Source organism: Salarias fasciatus, chromosome 18, assembly GCF_902148845.1.
Source record: "Salarias fasciatus chromosome 18, fSalaFa1.1, whole genome shotgun sequence".
In the NCBI taxonomy this organism is placed as follows: domain Eukaryota; kingdom Metazoa; phylum Chordata; class Actinopteri; order Blenniiformes; family Blenniidae; genus Salarias; species Salarias fasciatus.
The window spans coordinates 25,138,438-25,156,972 of NC_043762.1; the positions used below are offsets into that span (position 1 = coordinate 25,138,438).

Sequence of the window (18,535 nt, forward strand, 5' to 3'; positions counted from 1 at the left end):
TCGGATCACCAATTAAACTGCAGGTTTTCAGACTGCAGAGGAAAACAGAGTAGCCAGAGGAAACCCACGCATGCAAGGGGAAAACATGCAATCTCCACACAGAAAGGCCCCTGGAGATATTTGAATCGATGACCTCTTTTAATCAAAAAGATATTAAATGGGACTTAAAGACAGTCTTGCATCTGATTTCAAAATGTTGACTGTCAAAAACCTAGACACTACACATGATAAACTAGTTAGTGTACCATAGAAAGAAAGAGGGGGGAATAAAAAGACAAATTGTTGTCTTTTTATTTTTTTGACGTTCGTTTGGGCCGGAAAGACGTCAGATGTGTCACGGATGCTGGGACTAACGCAGAGACCCGACAGCTCCGGTACAGACATCTGAGTAATAAACAGCTTATTCGTCCTGCGAAGCGACCTAGAGAACCGAGCCGGAGAACCGAGGCGGAGACCCGGGGAGCTGAGCTGCATGGCGGCGGCCGTCACTGCGGTACGACCCGGGAGGGAGACATGCTAAGCTAACGGAGCCAGGAGAGTCACCGGTGTTTCAGATAAACTGGTCCCCGTGTCAACTGCTGACCGGCTTCCTTTCGTGTCTCTTGTTACTGCTTGTAACAGTAGGTGTATAAATTCGGAGCTTTGCTGGGTAACGCAGGTTAATAGCATTTCCAGTGAAGGTTGAACAGATTTCCGTCGAGTTTTTAACAGCTGCTGCGACCGGTAGCAACAAGAGATGCTGAAGTAAGACGGTCACCAGTCAACAGGGCAACCAGTTAATCCGACACACCGGGCAGATGTGTCTGAACATCAGCAGACTTCTGATTAATTTATCACTCTTTATTTCCATTAATTATCTATCCCTAACAACAAATACGTTCACTACCATCACATTGTATGCTCAGATATAATAAACATTTGGTGTACATTTATGTTTCCATCAGAAGACAGGGGTGTGTTTGTTTTGCTCACAGGGAGGGCCAGCTCTCATCATGGAGAATGGACCGAGCATCACCACCAAGCTGGGGCTGCCGCCGCTCACCCCCAACCAGCAGGAGGCGCTACAGAAGGTCTCACTTGTCCACATAACATAAAACTGTATAAATGCAATTTTATTTCAAAGTGTTGATTCAGGTTCGGCTGTGGGACACAAGCGTGTGTTGACAACACTGATTTTATTTCATTTTACAATGCACAGAGTGTCCCCAATTTCAGTTCCTCAGCAGCTTTTCTCCAGCTCAGACACTGTGGCAGCCAGTGGCAGTTCAGATACGGGTGGTCTGCATGCTGTGGAGGTTTTTGGACAAACCTATCGGATCAAAAGTTTCACTAGGTGAACAAGGACAAAGCTGCCTGTGCTTTGATGTGGAGACTTTGGATGCAAGACAAGCGTCAACTTAAAATACTCATGTCTGTTTTGGCACAGATCAGTCAATTTTTGAACTGGAAGCTCATCGGCGTGTTCTTAAACTTCACGGAATTCTAAAATTTATTTCATATTTATTCAGACAGATTTCTTCCAAAGACATTTGAACTGTTTATCCCAGAGATGTCGAACACATTTCAGTTCAGGGGTCACAGTCAGCCCAATGTTTCAGTGTGTCCTGGGCCATAGCCACATTAACGGTTTGATGAGTAGCAAGGTTGGTGATGAGTCGAAAAAAGACAGACCGAAATATCTTTGAAATCTGAAAGATTCTACTTACTACGACTACGTTCCTATTTGGATTTCCAATGTCAGCTTCATATAAATCATCTTTGACTTCTAAAGTCAGTATAATTGATGAATTTCACTTCTACACACGTGGAAATCCAGCTGTTCTCGATTGGCCTCTTCTTTTGCCAGCTATTTTGTTGTTAAAGACTACATCCACAAGACATTGTTGCATATAGATCCAGGGTTGCTGCTGTGATGAGTGTGTTCATCTTAGCTTCCTCTGGCTTTTCAAATTCTCTCTTTCAAATTTGACAACAGTGTGATCTTTTTTTTCCAATGTCTTCTATACCTCCCCTGAGCTGTGGCTGGCTGTTCTTGTGCAGGCGAAGAAGTATGCGATGGAGCAGAGCATCAGGAGCGTCCTGGTCAAGCAGACGATGGCTCAGCAGCAGCAGCAGCAGCAGCATCAGCATCAGCTCAGCAGCCTACAGGTAGCTCTGGCCTCAGACGCCACGCTGAGACGCTCAGCTGAGAGTTCCTGTTGACATCCCGGTTCCGCTCTCTGTGCCTCAGATGGCGTCACTGACGATGGGTCTGGGAGACGCTCTGTCTCCTCTGCAGTCGGTGAGTACGCGCCCCGACGCGGCGCCGTGTTGTTGACTCGCCGGCGGTGCGGTGGCTGACACGGCGTGTGGCGTTCAGGTGGCGGCTCAGCGGCAGAGAGCTCTGGCCATCATGTGCCGCGTCTACGTGGGCTCCATCTACTACGAGCTGGGCGAGGACACCATCAGGCAGGCCTTCGCCCCCTTCGGACCCATCAAGAGCATCGACATGTCCTGGGACTCTGTGACCATGAAGCACAAGGTCTCTCTCACACACACACAAACCCCAACAAACACAACCCTTTCAGATCAGGGCCAAAGACACACTGATGGTAACGAAACACTGCCACCCAGTGCACAAGAGTGTAATTACAAGACATTTGCTGTGTTCTGCACACGCTGCAGGTTCCCGGTGTTTGATCCTGCTCTTGGTCCCTGCAGGGTTTTGCCTTTGTGGAGTACGAAATGCCCGAAGCCGCGCAGCTCGCTCTGGAGCAGATGAACTCGGTCGTCCTCGGAGGAAGAAACATCAAAGTGAGTCCACCATCACAGGAAGCGTGAGACAGCCGCCGTGGCGTGTTGGTGACGTCCTCGTCCCCTCTCAGGTCGGGAGGCCCAGTAACATCGGCCAGGCGCAGCCCATCATCGACCAGCTGGCGGAGGAAGCCCGGGCCTTCAACAGGATCTACGTGGCATCGGTTCACCCCGATCTGTCCGACGACGACATCAAGAGCGTGTTCGAGGCCTTCGGGAGGATCAAGTCCTGCATGTTGGCCCGGGAGCCGACCACAGGGCGCCACAAAGGCTACGGCTTCATCGGTGAGGCCGCTTGATTTGTAGAGGTGGAAGAAAAGCCGCTGGCAGCGGTACAGCCGAGTGGAGCTTGTTGGTTTTGTGTCTCCAGAGTACGACAAGCCCCAGTCCTCTCAGGACGCCGTGACGTCCATGAACCTGTTCGACCTCGGGGGTCAGTACCTGCGGGTGGGGAAGGCCGTCACGCCCCCCATGCCCCTGCTCACGCCCACGACGCCCGGAGGACTTCCCGCCGCCGCCGCCGTGGCTGCCGCCGCCGCCACCGCAAAGATCACGGCTCAGGTGTGTGTCAGAGCTCCACCTCGGTGCCGCTGAGCGCCGCCCACTGCAGGCGCTGGTTTCACGGCCTGATGATTTGTCTGGCGGGTGGTTCAGGAAGCGGTGGGGGCGTCGGTGCTGGGAGCTCTGGCCGGACCGGCGCTCCTGGCCCAGCAGCTGGGAGGACTCCCTCACGCCGTCATGGCCGCCCAGGCGCCGGGTGTCATCACAGGTAGGATCACTGTCCAGCCTCAGACATGAAACCCCCCTCAAAACGCCAAAGACACGCTGCTGCCACCCCAACAACGATTTCACGTCATTTTTTTCCTGGTTTTGTTCGTTGATTTGCTGTTTTGAACATCGGTGGTAGAGATCTCATGCTAATCGACCAGGAAACTGTAAATCAGATAAACTCTGCCAAGAGTCTGAGGGAAATGTGTCGAGCCGCCGCCGCCATCTCTCAGACGTCAGCTCACCTGCGTTCCGGAAGTAGTTTGCATCTCCACTAATAGTTTTTCTCTTTTATCCTTTGTTTCTCTCTTTGTTTTTCTCTCTTCCTCCCCCCTCCTCCCCCTTCTCCATCCCCAACATTTGCACCGACAGTGACCTCTTAGCCCCTCCCCTTTTGCTGCACACTGACCAACCCAGTGAAGAGGACTTGTCTCTTGCCCCTCCCCCTTATCATAGCCCCTCATTCCTATTGGCCTGTGAGTCTCGGCTGCTGTGCGATTCGTGGAAGTTTCACTCATGTGGTACACTTGCACACACCTCAAGGCGGGGGGAGGGGGAGTCAGCGGGGACCGCCTCCGGCCCGGCTCACCCGCCTCTCCCTCCCGCTGTGCTCTCGTGTGTTGCAGGTGTGACCCCGGCTCGAGGCGGCATGCCCCAGGTGGGCCTGGTGAACCCGGTGCTGGCCACGCCCCTGCAGGCGGCGCTGTCCTTCGGCTCCGAGGCGAGGAGGAAGGAGGAGGAGCAGCAGCGTCAGCGGGACGGGGCGGCCGAGGCGCTCGGCGAGCACGAGCACGTGAGCATCAGCGGCAGCAGCGCCCGACACATGGTGATGAGGAAGCTGCTGCGCAAGCCGGAGGTGGGTGTGAAGCTCCGCCCAGTTTCATGTAAACGGGGCCTGAAGGACTGACTTCCATCTTCCAAAGTAAAACTGGCATTATCTGAATCATGCCTCTTTTTATTCAGCCGATCATTCAGCTTTGCTGTCGTCCTGAACCTTAACCTGAACCCGACCGTCTCCCTGTGTCCCATCAGTCCACCGTCATGGTCCTGAGGAACATGGTCGGCCCGGACGACATCGACGACGACCTGGAGGGCGAGGTGACGGAGGAGTGCGGGAAGTTCGGCCGGGTGAAGCGGGTCATCATCTACCGGGAGCGGCAGGGCGAGGAGGTGGACGCCGACGTCATCGTCAAGATCTTCGTGGAGTTCTCGGAGGCGGCGGAGATGAACCGGGCCATCCATGCACTGAACCAACGCTGGTTTGGCGGACGGAAGGTGTCGGCCGAGGTTTACGACCAGGCCCGGTTCAACGGCAGCGACCTGTCAGCGTGAACTCCCAGAGTCCCCTTCTCAATGCCATTTCAAGATTTTCAAACTTTTAGTTTCCAGAGAAATGTTTTCTCTTCTCCTTTCAGTGCAGGACTGACAGCAGTCCACAGTTTGTCCTGCTCTCAGCTGAACTCAGCTTGTTTGGATCCAGTGGAGATGGAAATCAGCAGGCAGTAAATGTTTCAGTGTGACGGTGGCTGGACACAATGTACCTGCTGGTATGGTGCATTCAGGGACACGGACAACGTGAACGGTCCAGAATAATGTTCAGCAGAGACATTTGGATTTTATGAACTGATGTTCCTAAAAGCACCACCCTGCTCTGTGGCACTGGGTTCTGTTCTCCAGGTTACCGACGGCCTGCTGCAGAGCGTTCTGCACAGGTGTAATTCAGAGTTTTGAGCGTTAAACACAGAAAACATGTAAATAAAACTTTTTTTTAAAACTTGTGTGTCATTTTTCTGCAGTTTGCTTGACAACTTTTAAAAACACAGGTTACTATGAGATGAGTGTTAACTTCAAATCGAATTATGAACCGAATAAAGAACTGCTGTGTTCATTAAATTCTTTAATATGTTTTCACTTTATAAAAAATGATGCATCAGATTTTTTTTTAATCTAGGGAATTAAATATGTGGGAGTGTTGAGAAAAACAAAACTATTAAATAAAAAAGGGACTAATATAGTTTGAGGAAATGGAAAAAATTAAAAGGCCAATTGTGAGAAAACTAAAGAAAAAACTGAAAATTAAAAGGAAAAAAATGTTGGTCAATCTACAATAGCTCTAAACATTATGAGAGGCTTTAAACAAATAAATAACTAATGAGGCAAAAATAGCTAAGATGAAAAAAAAATGGCTAAAACTGAGAAGTCCATGATTCATCTTTAAAATTGGCCACAAAAAGTTCAACTCTGTGCAAATTGTACCAATCATAGTCATGAAGTGATCCGTGTACGGTGGCTCGCGGGGCTCATTCCTCTTTGCGGTCGTTGTACGGTAGCCCACGAGGCTCAGTCAGTCCGCGCTGCGCCGCCGCTCGTGCTGACGATGGGAGACGTTCTCTGCGAAGAGCTCGAGGATCTGGTTCACTTCTCGGTGCACGACCTGCCGTCGCGAGGCTATGTGGTCATGGAGGAGATCAGGCGCCAGGGGAAGCTGTGTGACGTTACTCTCAAGGTGAGGACGGCGGCGCGCGGGGGGGGCTTCGGCGAGCTAGCCCGCTAGCTGACAGCTAGCTGCTAACGGCGCTAGCGGACGTGCTAACAGGCTAACCGCGGAATATGACGGGACTAACCGAGACCGTGACGAACCCCGGGAGGGGGAGCGGGTTCGGTCCTGTTACGAGGGGACCTTTGACCCGCCATGAAGCCCACGGTCATTGACCAGCCTATCAGGGGGGGTCACGTGGTTATTAAAGTTCCTGACGTCAGAGGGAAATGTCAGTTTGGTTGATAGTCAGGTAATGGAACAATCATTAACCTGATCGCACCGGAGCAGAGGGGAGGTGAAGCGGCGCCGTGTCTGATCAGCTGTTCGCTCTCACCCTCAGCATCACTCAGACTCTCTGTCCTCTGAGCTGAGTCGCTCCAATCCTCTTAATGTCTCAGGATTCAGTTTGCTGAATCTGCAGCAGATATTAAACCTGCCAGCCACAGCTGAGAACCTCTGCTCAGAGGTCATGGAGGTGGTGGAGGACAGGTCTCCAGTCCATCATAGGACAAGCACACAGAGAGAACATGCAAACTCCACACTCAGAAGCCCGGCCAGTATTTGTAAAAGATGAGCGTGAGTGTGAGCGCTTGTCATGTCTCCAGGTGTCTGTTTATGTTGTTGGGCCTCATCCTGCCAGCAGCCGCTGTTTCCAAACATAACTTTCTTCCTGTATTCACTGTTAAACTTAGAACAACACAGGAGTCCTGATGTTTTCCTGTCTGGTCTGGTTTCCTTCTGCTGCCGGGTTTTGTTTTCTAACCTCCCCTTGTCCCCCTGTCTGCAGGTGGGGGATCACAAGTTCAGCGCCCATCGGATCGTGCTGGCCGCCTCCATCCCGTACTTCCACGCCATGTTCACCAACGACATGGTGGAGTGTAAACAGGACGAGATCCTGATGCAGGGCATGGACCCCAGGTGAGCGCGACCAGGACACACTCCTCCGTACCAGACGGTAACCGCGCTGAGCGCCGGTCAGTCAGCACGCTCTTTAAAACTGGCGAGACTGGTGTAACGGATTCTGGCTGCTGCAAGCCGCAGAACCAGTCAGAGTCAAGGAAACAGTGCAGTCAACCCGGTGTGTCCAGTTTAACGCGTGTGCGTGTGTGTGTGTCTCCTGCAGCGCTCTGGAGGCTCTGATTAACTTTGCGTACAGCGGCCACGTGGCCATCGACCAGCAGAACGTGCAGTCCCTCCTGATCGGCTCCAGCTTCCTGCAGCTGCAGAACGTCAAGGACGCCTGCTGCTCCTTCCTGCAGGAGAGGTCAGTGCGCCGCTCGCTCTCTTCACGTGCACGCCCAATCCTCACAGCACGGCGAGAAGCAGCGCAGGACACGGCCCCTTCAGCCTCTTGTGTGGTTCTTCAGGCTACATCCCAAGAACTGTCTGGGCGTGCGGCAGTTCGCGGAGACCATGATGTGCACGACGCTGTACGACTCGGCCAGCAGCTTCCTCCACCAGCACTTCGTGGAGGTGTCGGTGTCCGACGAGTTCCTGGGCCTGAGGACGGAGGAGGTGCTGGAGCTGGTCGGCTGCGACGAGCTCAACGTGAAGGCGGAGGAGCAGGTGAAAGGCTGGAGAGAGGCCGGCCTTCTGCACGAGGCGCTCACACTTCGTGTGTTTTTACGTTACTGTTCATGCTTGAAAACCACAGAATCGCAGCATAAGCATCATATTTCAGCTCATGATTGAACCGTTATTCGTTAGCATTCCTCATTCTGATGAGCTGAAAGGCTAGCGACTCCCAGGAGTATGTTAACAACTGATGCTTTGGAAAAGTTTCTTGGTAGATATTGAGCAAAATATGTTGAAATGATGAGAATGAGTGAAGATTTTGATATTAGTTGAACTGTGTTTGGGAGAGACTCATCCAGACCTTTACGTCTTTAAGACAAACTTCTAGTTTGACGAGTTGATCAGTGTCGTCTGGTTTCGGGGGTAAATAGGCATGTGTGTCATCGCATAACAATGGGAGTTAATGGAGTGGATAATCACTCCTGGAGGGATTCCAACTCTAAAATACTGAGATTATCTGTGCTGATCACAGCAGCTCTGCAGCCACTTCGAAATGCTTCTGTTCTCCGCTGAGCTGAGGCACGAAATTATCATTCAGGCTGAGAACGCATTGATAAACATTGGATATGCATGTGATGCTCGGTACCTTTAAAGATCTTCACCTGTTTGCAGGTGTTTGAGGCGGTGCTGGCCTGGGTTTACCACGACCGAGACCGGAGAGAGACCTTGCTCCCGGAGCTGCTGTCCAAGATCCGCCTGCCTCTGTGCCGACCCCAGTTCCTGTCGGATCGCGTCCAGCAGGACGAGCTGGTGCGCTGCTGCCACAAGTGCAGGTGAGATCCGGCAGAGCCGCCCGCCGCCGAGCCCGACCGTTCAGGCTTCTGCTCACGTCAACGCGACCTCTAACCCCCCGTCAGAGACCTGCTGGACGAAGCCAAAGACTTCCACCTGATGCCCGACCGAAGACCTCACCTGGCCGCCTTCAAAACCCGACAGAGGTGCTGCACGTCCATCACGGGCCTCATCTACGCCGTGGGAGGCCTGAACAGCTCGGGTACGGCGCCCGCCCGCTGCCTCAGAGCCCGGGTGGAGGACGCCGCTGACGGAGCCTGTCCTTTCGTCCTGCAGGAGACTCTCTAAACCTGGTGGAGGTGTTCGACCCCATCGGGAACTTCTGGGAGCGCTGCCAGCCCATGAGGACGGCTCGCAGCCGCGTCGGCGTGGCCGTCGTCAACGGGCTGCTCTACGCCATCGGCGGATACGACGGCCAATCCCGGCTCAGCACGGTGGAGGTTTACAACCCGGAGACGGACAACTGGACTCGAGTGTCCAGCATGAACAGTCAGCGCAGGTTGCCACGACAACAAAGCCAATAAACGCAATCATCAGTATGTTTCACATCAGTCTGAGTAAATCATTAAAGAGGAGTGTGTTGCTGTTTTCAGCGCCATGGGAACCGTGGTGATCGACGGACACATCTACGTCTGCGGCGGCTACGACGGGAAGTCGTCCCTGAACTCAGTGGAGTGTTACTCCCCCGAGACGGACAGGTGAGCTGCCCCATGGTTCAGGACGGCGCCGCGGCACGACTCAAGGCTCCGTTACAGTTTACTGACGACGTCTCAGCCTCGGCTGTCACTTTCATTTAACACCCTCTGTTATCAGAAGAATCATATTAATAGGAAATATCTACAATCGTGCATTAAAAATATTTCGAAAAATGATGACTACTTAAAAGACAGAAATGTCGATTAAATAACTTCCAATACTTTTTTTTTTAGATTTAATTTTTTTTTACTAATTTTTCTGCATAAATCTCTTAAACTTTTATAGCAAAACCTACACATTTCCTTTAAAATTTGAGGATTTTAACCTTAAATTAGACTTAATATTTACATTTAAAATGTCAGCTTTATTAATATACATTAATGTTGTTATTAATTCAGGAAATTTAAGAATTAATAATTTATTCTGCATAAGAAATGTTCGGGTTTTTTTTTCCCTAAATCAGTTTTTTTATGGGTCAAAAATTTACCAAAATATTAACATTCCATTTTCTTTTTTGCATAGCATCAGATTTTAAGTTTAGTGAGAATAACGTTTTCAAGTGAAAAAGGTAAACTTTCATAGCTTTTCGGGGGTCTGTTTACACTGAAAACGCAACTTTTTGAGAACAACTTCCAAGGTTGAACTTTTTTTAAAATGTTCGTCTCTGTGGAAATGCAACTTTTCTCAAAATGCACCTCGACCACAGTCAATGCAGCGATGCTTGTAGTGATGGGCTGTGCCGCTCCGCAGATGGACGGTGGTGACGGAGATGAGCGCCAGCCGCAGCGCCGCGGGCGTGACGGTGTTCGACGGGCGGATCTTTGTGTCGGGCGGCCATGACGGCCTGCAGATCTTCAACACGGTGGGTGTGACGGCGCTCAGAAGCAGTGCGACTGCCGGGGTCGGCGTCTCCTTTAACACTGTGCTTCCTGCAGGTGGAGTACTACAACCACCACACCAACCGCTGGCACCCGGCGGCGGCCATGCTCAACAAGCGGTGCCGCCACGGCGCGGCGGCTCTGGGCAGCCACATGTACGTGGCGGGCGGCTACGACGGCTCGGGCTTCCTGAGCGGCGCTGAGGTGTTCAGCTCGGCGTCGGGCCAGTGGAGCCTCCTGGTGGCCATGAACACGCGGCGCAGCAGGGTGTCGCTGGTGTCCACGTCGGGCCGCCTGTACGCGGTCGGCGGGTACGACGGACAGTCCAACCTCAGCTCGGTGGAGATGTACAACCCCGACACCAACCGCTGGACGTTCATGGTGCAGATGGTGAGTCACGAGGGCGGCGTGGGCGTCGGCTGCATCCCGCTGCAGCCCGCCTAAGCCGTCCGATCGCGGCTGAGGATCCACACCCTGCTGACGGCCGCGAGCGGGCACCGGCGCCCCCCGGCGGCGTCCTCTGAGCTTTATCGGTACGGCGGACTCGCCCGGGCCTCCTCGGGCCCGCGGGTTTCTGGGTACATTGTAGAGCTGCGCCGTAGAGGCTAGCTGCTAGCATGGCGCTGCTAGTGCGCGTGCGGACTGTTATTTTTGATTTTTCTACTTGATTGAAACGACCAACAGGAAGTGACTTTCTCCCAAACGAAGCTGCTGACTTGAAACAGAACCACCACTCCGATCCGCTTTCTGGGACCCGGCTCACTGTGTTTCTGATCCTCTGGGATCCGACCGGCGGCGCCACGGACGCCTGAAGAAGACGACAGACGCAGGGAACAAGTGATTTGAAACCACTGAAACATGGGAGGCAGAGTAAAGACCTGCAGAGCCTCAGCTGAGCCTTTCCTGATGGAGGGAAGTCGGAGCAGACGCTCTCGGCCCCAAGTGTTCCCCGCTTTGATTATGGGAGATGTACAGTCTGAAGAGATGTGAAGAGGCTCAGATGGTTTGTTCAACACGTCCTCACATATAAAATCTAATGATCCAATTATGTAACTTAATGAATCAGTGACACAGTGAAGTTTAATCCGTCCGGAAGAGGTTTGCAGTGGCAGATTTCGGCTCCTCGCAGGTTTTGCTTCACGTTTATCCAGGCCGGTGCGTCTCGTCCACCCGGTGCCTTGTTCCCGTCCCTCAGCTGTGTCTCCCGGCTGACAGCAGGCCGGTGTTTCATTCAGCTTCTGAACACTTGGATCAAACTGCTGAGAGATTTCTGGCTCTTTGCTAATATCTAAGATCTGAAACCATCATTTTGACAACAAGACGATCATTTCATGGAGCATTAGGCAACGCAGATGAGATCGATTTTGTTTGATTATTATTTAATCTCTGAAGAAGGCCAATAATTCAGTTATTCTCATAAGAATAAGTTTCTCATAAGAAGTTGGCCCTCTTTTGGCTTATTTATTGGAATTTTTTCTTGAAGATATATCAATAATCAGAATTCAGCACGTCTCAAATTTTGCTTATTTTGAGCACAATAAGCTATTTGAGCTGGAAACTAGACGAACACACACTGAGACCTGCTGACGTGACTCAGCCTGAATGGAAACGGTTTCTTTCACGAGAACAATCTGCTGTACGCTTTCAAAAAGATACATCCGTTTTGTTTCTTCCATAATTACTACTTTTTAGTCTTTGTGTGAATGACGATGGTGAATGTCAACCTTCGTGTTAAAACTTCATCATGTTGAATTTGTTTTCAAGACAATTTTACAATAAAATAAAACCATTAAGGAGTTGATGCAGGCAAAAACATGTTGATTTATTCTTTCTCGGCCCAGTTTTCAGAGATTAGGATCGTTATTTTCTGTGATAAGTTGCATTGCTCTGTGTCATTTCAGGACAGGAAACTGCTTTTGACTCCTGATGCTCCAGTTTGGACAGAATGTGAAATCATGCAGTAAACAAATAAAACGACCACAGTTCAGTAAGAGAACAGTCCACAATCAGTATGTCATCAGTAAAGCCTGCACAGTGAACAGTTTTCTGTGCTGTGATTGATGGATTTTTTTGAGTACAGTTAGGGTAGCGGCCTCAGCTGTTTTCAGTCAGAACTGATGATTCACACCAAAACACATTTTATAAAAAATCCTGTTCCCATCAGTTCCCTTTCATTTCATTTTAGTTGGAGTTGAGCGATGTTGTTTTCCAGCCATGAAAGGCCTAAAAACCTCCTCGGAGTGCTGTGGAATGAACACTTGGGGCTGTGTTTGTTTTTTCTTTAGTCGTCCGGCTCCGGTTTGCTGCTGTTTCCTTCAGCTCGCCTCAGAAACCTGATGAGAAACTTTTCCAGAGCTTTCGGCCGATCACACGCTCTTCCACGGCAGGTCGATGAGAGCCGGTTGAAAGCTCCAAAAGAGACTTTTAAAAATATCAAAATAAATCAGATGTGTGTTTACGTTGGATGGTGTCGCAGATCGAAGCCTCGGTCGTCGTCTGTGATCGATACCTTTTATTTTTATGGATTAATTTATGATTTATTTGTTTTTCTTCTTTGTGGACCAATAAAGAGGAAGTTTGTAAAACCTGCCGTGTCTTTTATTCAATCAGAAAGCTCCATCAGATTCACTGTCATTCAGTTTTATTCATACAGTCCCAAAACATCCCATGTCACATCGCTGTAAAGTCACCCTGGTTTGTGAACTCTGGTGGGAAACGTCCACAGAAGCCGTCAGTCTGCGTCAGAGCCTCCACCAGAGGTCACTGTCCTGGAGGGCTGGAGGGGCCTGGAGCCTCAGGCTGGGGCTCTGGAGCAGCAGGAGCTGCTGGTGCCACAGGAGCAGCAGGAGCTACAGCACCGACCTCAGGCACATTTGAACATCTGCACAGGGAGGACGATCAGTCAGCCACAATGTTGTGTTTATTCTAATCCTTCACAGACAGGAGCGTTTCTACCAGTGATGGGTGGAGGGCTCCACCTCCACCTCTTATCTTCTCATATGAACCCTGGAAACTACTGAGAAAGTGATATGAGCTCCAGGCTTTCATAATGAGGGTAATTATAACAGCATTCAGGATTCTGCCTGACTTTCCCCAAAGGACCTTTTTTTTTTAAAGGCTTAACTTGCCTTGAGTTTTGCTCAATAAGAATTATCTAACAAAAAAAAGATTGTTTGTGCACAATTTTCCAGAGCTACTGTTGCTCTGCACCACTTTTCTCTCCTAATCTGTCTCGAAGTTGTTGATTACATTTTTCTAAATTTCAAGTTCATTGAAGTAAATATTTTCACGAACCGTCTTTGTTTTTTCACTAATTTTGTGATGTAGTTACCAGCTGTACTTGTCAAGATGCTCGACACAACTAATGATATAATAGTCAATCCATTGAAAAATGTGACTATTTTGGGTGTAACAAAGCAAAAAATAAATAATTTTCATGAGATTCAGGATTTCTCATCGAAAACTTGAGGGCCCGTCAAAGTAACGCACAGATTTTTTTTTCTTTAATATCATTTAGATGTCGTTTAATTTATTTTTAACCTTTCCAACCACTTGCACACATGAGATCTCAGTGGTGTTCTATTCATAAATCATTTCAAATCCTGTCTCCTGTGTGCCAGCACTGCTGCTGTCATCATTACAATGACCACTGGGGGGCGGCAGAGTCCCTGTTCACCATATTTCTTGTTACTGATGAAACCAGACTCGCTGGGTGACTCACGGCGTCTCGGCGGGCTGGAAGCGGCTCTCCTCGCCGTCCAGGATGCCGTGGTACATGCTGATCTCCTGCTCCAGCCGCTGCTTGTTGCTGAGCAGCGTGTCGTAGTCCCGCCGCTGCTGCTCGATCTCGCCCCTCACGTCGGCCAGCTCCGCCTCCAGCTTGGCCACCACCGAGCCCAGGTTCTGCAGCTCCATGTCGTGCCAGTGGCGGGCGTCGCCCAGCGAGTTCTCCAGACCGCGTTTCTGCGGGACGACGTCACGTTAGAGGCTCATAGAAACCAAGCCGCTCGCCAAACCTTCCACGCGCATCTCACCAGGGCTCTGATGGACTCGGTGTCAGCCTGCAGCCTCTGGATCTTGCAGCCCGTGTCGCTGCACTCGGACTTCAGCGCCTCCACCTGCTCCTCCTCAGGACTCAGCCTTCTGCTCACACACTGCGCCTCCTGCAGACAGTCGGCGTTCAGACGCTCCAGCAGAACGGACCGTGGGCACAGCTGAGCGGGACGCAGACCTCACCTTGCACTCCAGGTAGCTGTCGGTCTCGGCGCGGCTCCTCTCCATCACCTTCTCCCAGTGGCTCCGGATGTAGGCCAGGATCTGGTCCAGACTGGTCTCGATGGGGGCGTCGGGTTCGTCCACCTCGCGTCCCGCCATCTGGTTGTAAAGGACCCGCACGTCCTGCAGGAGGAGACGGTGCTTCAGCCCTGCAGGACTTCACTCAGAACTCAGCTGACCTTTGGCTGTTAGACGACGCGGCCTGATGAGACCTGCTCGTGGTTTTGTTCCAGGCTGCGCAGCTCAGCTCTCATGTTCTCCATCTGATCCTCCAGCTCCGCCTTGGTCAGGTTGGCCTCATCGATCACTCTGTAGAGAGAGCTGATCTCCTCCTCCACCGCCCTCCTGAAGGGCTGCTCGTTCTCATACCTGCAGGGAGACGTAAGTAAAGTTGTGCCTCAGCTCTTAAATTTTAAAGTAACCATGTTTTTAAATTTCAACAGTGTGCTTCTTGCATGAAAGACTGTCAGCATTGGACCATTTTACCACGTTAGATAAGTCCCAGACATCAAATCTTAGAACAAAGGCTGAAGTGCTCTCTCTACTGTGGTATCACTCATAAACAGACCTTCCAAAGGGAAACATGCACCACTAGACCTCCTCCCCCTGCAGGTGGAGCCACATGTCACTACGCCTCCTCCTGCTGCAAAGGAAACAGCCTAAACATGACTTCATCCTCCTGCAGGAGGAACCACATGTTTCTCCACTCTGTAATCCTCCAGGGAGAACCACACTCATCCCTATGACCTGCAGGAGTCATGCATCACTCCTCACTCTCCTCCTACAGGGATGGCCTCGTGCTCACACAGCTGCTCCTCCTGCTGGGAGAACGATATACATCCACACCTCCTCCTCCAGGAGAGTTTTAAAAACACCTTCTCCTCCTCAAAGAGAAAAAGACATGGTATGAAATTCATATTCCTCCATTAGAAAAAATGCCACTTCTCTGAGGACAGGATAAGACAGTACTCCAGCTTCTCCTCACGAGGGCAGGATGCACCCTGGACTGATCGCCAGTCCGTCACAGAGCGGAGAAACAGACAACCACACACACCCACAGTCACAGCTAGAGGCAAATCGGGGTCACCAGTTAAGTTCACTTACACGTTTGGTTTTTTTGGACTGTGGTAGACAACCAGAGCAGGAGCTAATCAAACCCATCGGCCCAATAAAGGTTCATTTTTCTAGGTCAGGCCAAAAAAAGCCAAACACACTAGGTAAAAAGAGGTCATAGCATGGGAGGGTTTGTGGCAGCATCAGTCCGCTCCGTAATTAGTCAAGCGTTGCTCTTTTAAACGCTCACTTGTTGCTGTCACATTTTCTTCCCCGCTGCTTTGCTGATGATGCTCAACTCTTCTTATCGTGAACATCAGACTATGTGGTGTCCCAGTGCGTTTGTCCTCATGTTACCTCTACAGCTCAGCCTACATAAACACCGATGTGCACTGTGCTGTTTCAGCTGTTTTAGTCATGTTTGTTGCTTGTTTGCTGATTTCTCCTCTCATATCAAACTCATCAAGGTTGGCAGTAAAGTCAGATTAGAACAACCACAATGAATGAAACTCTCTATTATCCCACGAAATCTTTCTTTGTTTAGATTCATCTATGGTTGACTGACTGCTGTGAAAGGCAGCAGTGAGCTGAGATAATATGATGTATATATTAGTTAAATTATTTAAAATAAGTTTGTTTCTTGTAAGCTTGGTTCAGATAAAGGCATCAGCTATGTGAACGTGTGGAAGTTTGACCTTCTCAAGTTCCCACATTCAGCTGATTGATGATCAATCAGCCTGGAGGTGTTCGAGCTCTACCTGTCCTTGAAGTCCTCTGCGTTGGCCTGTACGTTTTCAGTCTGCAGCATCAGCCGGGCGTTATCCAGGATGGCCTCACTGACCTGCGGAAAGCACAGGAAGACAGAGCTCAGAGCAGAGCCTCCTGCTGTTTGGTGGCTCTGGTGTCAACTCCTCAGGTAACTGTGGACGGTCTCAGGTGTGTCTTGGGGTTGACTCCTCAAAGGTGATTCACACACATGATAGTGGTGGTCAGAGCAACTGAAAATGCAACTTTTGGAAAAAGGTTCCTATCGAGGAACTTCGAGAACATGATCCAAGTCCATCTCAGTATAAATGTTTGAAAATGTAACTTTCTGAGAAGGCCTGGCCTCCGTCTCCTTGTAGACAGCAGAAACGCTGCCACAGTGCTTTGGTATCATGGCTGTGGTGAACAGTTCCTCTACACACGCATCAGCAGATGGACAACCGCAACGATGTTTTCCTCCAGAGCGTCATGACTTCCAGTCCATATTCCCCTGGACTCGGTAGTTTTAGAGTTGAGAGCCATTCAGTATAACGATCCAACTCGGTCTTCTGTCCTTATGAACGTCCGTGTACTCCCCATTGTTAATATTTATATTGTAATGTTCTCTCTGTGCCTGTGATTTTGTTACAAAAGCAAAAATCAGCAACCACTAGTGGCCCAACAAGGAAACTACATTGTTTTAGCTTTTCTGCCATTTCTTTGGAAACTGACATTTTCAAAACATTTCTGAGAAAATATGAAGCTTTTCTCAAATAAAAACCTAAAAATGATTAGTGTGAGTCGAAACGTCTTTTAAATGAGGCCTTCGTTTTTCCAGTCTGCTGCTCCCTGCCGTCGCCCCCTGCTGGGACTGATTCGCACTGAGCTGTCACAGGAGATGGATGGATTGATCATCCCTCACTGCTCCTCCCACCTCCTCACCTGTCTGTACACCTCCTCCCACTCCTTCCTGAGGGGCCCCCAGGCTCCGGCACTGGAGGCCTTGCGGTCCAGGCACAGTCGGATCTGCTCCTCCAGCTGCTGGTTCAGCTGCTCCAGGGCTCTCACTTTGTCTCTGTACTCCATCAGGCAGCTGTTGAGTCCGGCCGCCGTCGCCCCGTGAGCCGCCGCCCGCTCTCCGGCCCGGGGCAGCACCGGGGCCGCCGTGCTCCTCATCCCCTGCAGGAACACGCTGCTGATGCCCAGAGCCCTGCGGGACACCCGCGTGCCCAGTCCAGAGGAAACCCCCGCCGGCACGGCAGGGCCTACGAAAACGCCGCGGGGGGCGGTGGTGCCGGCCGCGCCCATCCTCCCACACGAGGTGGACGGCGGGCGCTCGGTGGACGTCTGTCCCAGGAAGGAGGAGCGGCGTCGGGGCAGAGGCATGACGCTCAGCAGGTCCCAGTGTCAAACCGCTCAGAGCTGCTCACCGCCGGGCTTTATGGGAGGGCAGAGTTCTGGAAACATGGCCGCCTTTGTTCAGGCGCCGTTTGTGTCCCAAGTCTTTGTCCTGCTGGAAACACTGAGTGTTATTGAGCTGCATCAGCAGAGACAGCAGGGAGAGCGGTCAGGAAGAGTCGTGAAACAGGTGACCTGCACACACACCGCTACACGCACGCTGAATACACACGACACACACTCCAGTGATCACACACAGCAGGCTGCTCACACAAACCCTGATCGGTATGTCACTGCCAAGGTTCGTTCATTTCACTTCTGAAGGGAACTATGAGACATATAACTGTTTTACATTTAGAAAACCCTGTTCCAACTCCACTACTCACTTCAAATACACACTAACAGAGAGAAGTTCTTTATGGACGGGTGTCAGAAGTGTTCTGAATCATAAATTCTAGAGGGTTAAATCACCTTTCAGACTTAAGCACAAACCCTTCTTTGCACCTGATCAGCTTCCTTTTCGTTGTGCTGTATCAAATCAAGGCCTTTAATGGAGTGAGTTTCTGTGCTCAGCCCCCTCCCCTGTCCTCCATCACCAATCACTGCACAGCACAGCTGGAAGTATTTCAAGCTTGCTTCTGATTGGCTGACACCAGATTGATTGACAGCATCAAGATTGTGGCTTTACAGCAAATTTATTATGCATTTAGTTACATAAACTCTGCTAGACTAGTCTTACTGGGTTGAGTCGTCTCCACTCACGGATGTTTAAAACAATTTGGAGAAGAAAGCACAGACTTTCTCTAGCTGTAGTTTGCTGCAGATTATTCTTAGTTTTCATTTTTATCTAAACGGACTGCTTTTTAATATATGTTTGGGGTTATTGCTGATTTCATTTGGAGCCAATCAGTTGCCTTCCTGCTGGAATTACATGACAAATTAATATTGTTATCAAACCAGCATAAAACTTATTGTGGATTTTTTAGCACACATTTTTGGACTTTCAAAGAAAACCAGAGCACTG

General features: G+C 50.5%; 3 protein-coding genes across 4 annotated transcripts; 2 read left to right on the forward strand and 1 right to left on the reverse strand.

The window, feature by feature from the left end:
• The first annotated feature begins 371 nt into the window (after positions 1-371).
• Positions 372-5,300, forward strand: puf60a (poly-U binding splicing factor a). 2 transcript variants are annotated; one of them, XM_030114272.1, is made up of 11 exons: positions 372-493; positions 975-1,070; positions 2,041-2,148; positions 2,231-2,281; positions 2,360-2,521; positions 2,701-2,793; positions 2,865-3,078; positions 3,164-3,354; positions 3,448-3,562; positions 4,188-4,417; positions 4,594-5,300. In XM_030114272.1, the coding sequence occupies exons 1-11, from the start codon at positions 473-475 to the stop codon at positions 4,891-4,893; spliced, it is 1,581 nt and encodes a 526-aa protein (XP_029970132.1). In that variant the 5' UTR covers positions 372-472; the 3' UTR covers positions 4,894-5,300. The 2 variants fall into 2 exon arrangements, with proteins under 2 accessions (XP_029970132.1, XP_029970133.1); XM_030114273.1 differs by lacking the exons at positions 372-493; positions 975-1,070 and adding an exon at positions 1,163-1,333.
• Positions 5,301-5,915: 615 nt separating this feature from the next.
• On the forward strand, positions 5,916-12,620 carry klhl18 (kelch-like family member 18). Its single transcript, XM_030114271.1, has 10 exons — positions 5,916-6,067; positions 6,888-7,018; positions 7,224-7,364; positions 7,468-7,666; positions 8,288-8,448; positions 8,533-8,669; positions 8,744-8,966; positions 9,061-9,165; positions 9,914-10,025; positions 10,099-12,620. Exons 1-10 carry the CDS (start codon positions 5,939-5,941, stop codon positions 10,483-10,485), a joined length of 1,725 nt encoding a protein of 574 aa, XP_029970131.1. The 5' UTR covers positions 5,916-5,938; the 3' UTR covers positions 10,486-12,620.
• Positions 12,621-12,702: 82 nt separating this feature from the next.
• bfsp2 (beaded filament structural protein 2, phakinin) lies at positions 12,703-17,499 on the reverse strand. The gene is made up of 7 exons (XM_030114274.1): positions 17,056-17,499; positions 16,128-16,210; positions 14,529-14,685; positions 14,278-14,439; positions 14,076-14,204; positions 13,763-14,004; positions 12,703-12,922 (listed from the first exon to the last, which is right to left on the reverse strand). Exons 1-7 carry the CDS (start codon positions 17,497-17,499, stop codon positions 12,802-12,804), a joined length of 1,338 nt encoding a protein of 445 aa, XP_029970134.1. The 3' UTR covers positions 12,703-12,801.
• Between the last annotated feature and the right edge of the window lie 1,036 nt (positions 17,500-18,535).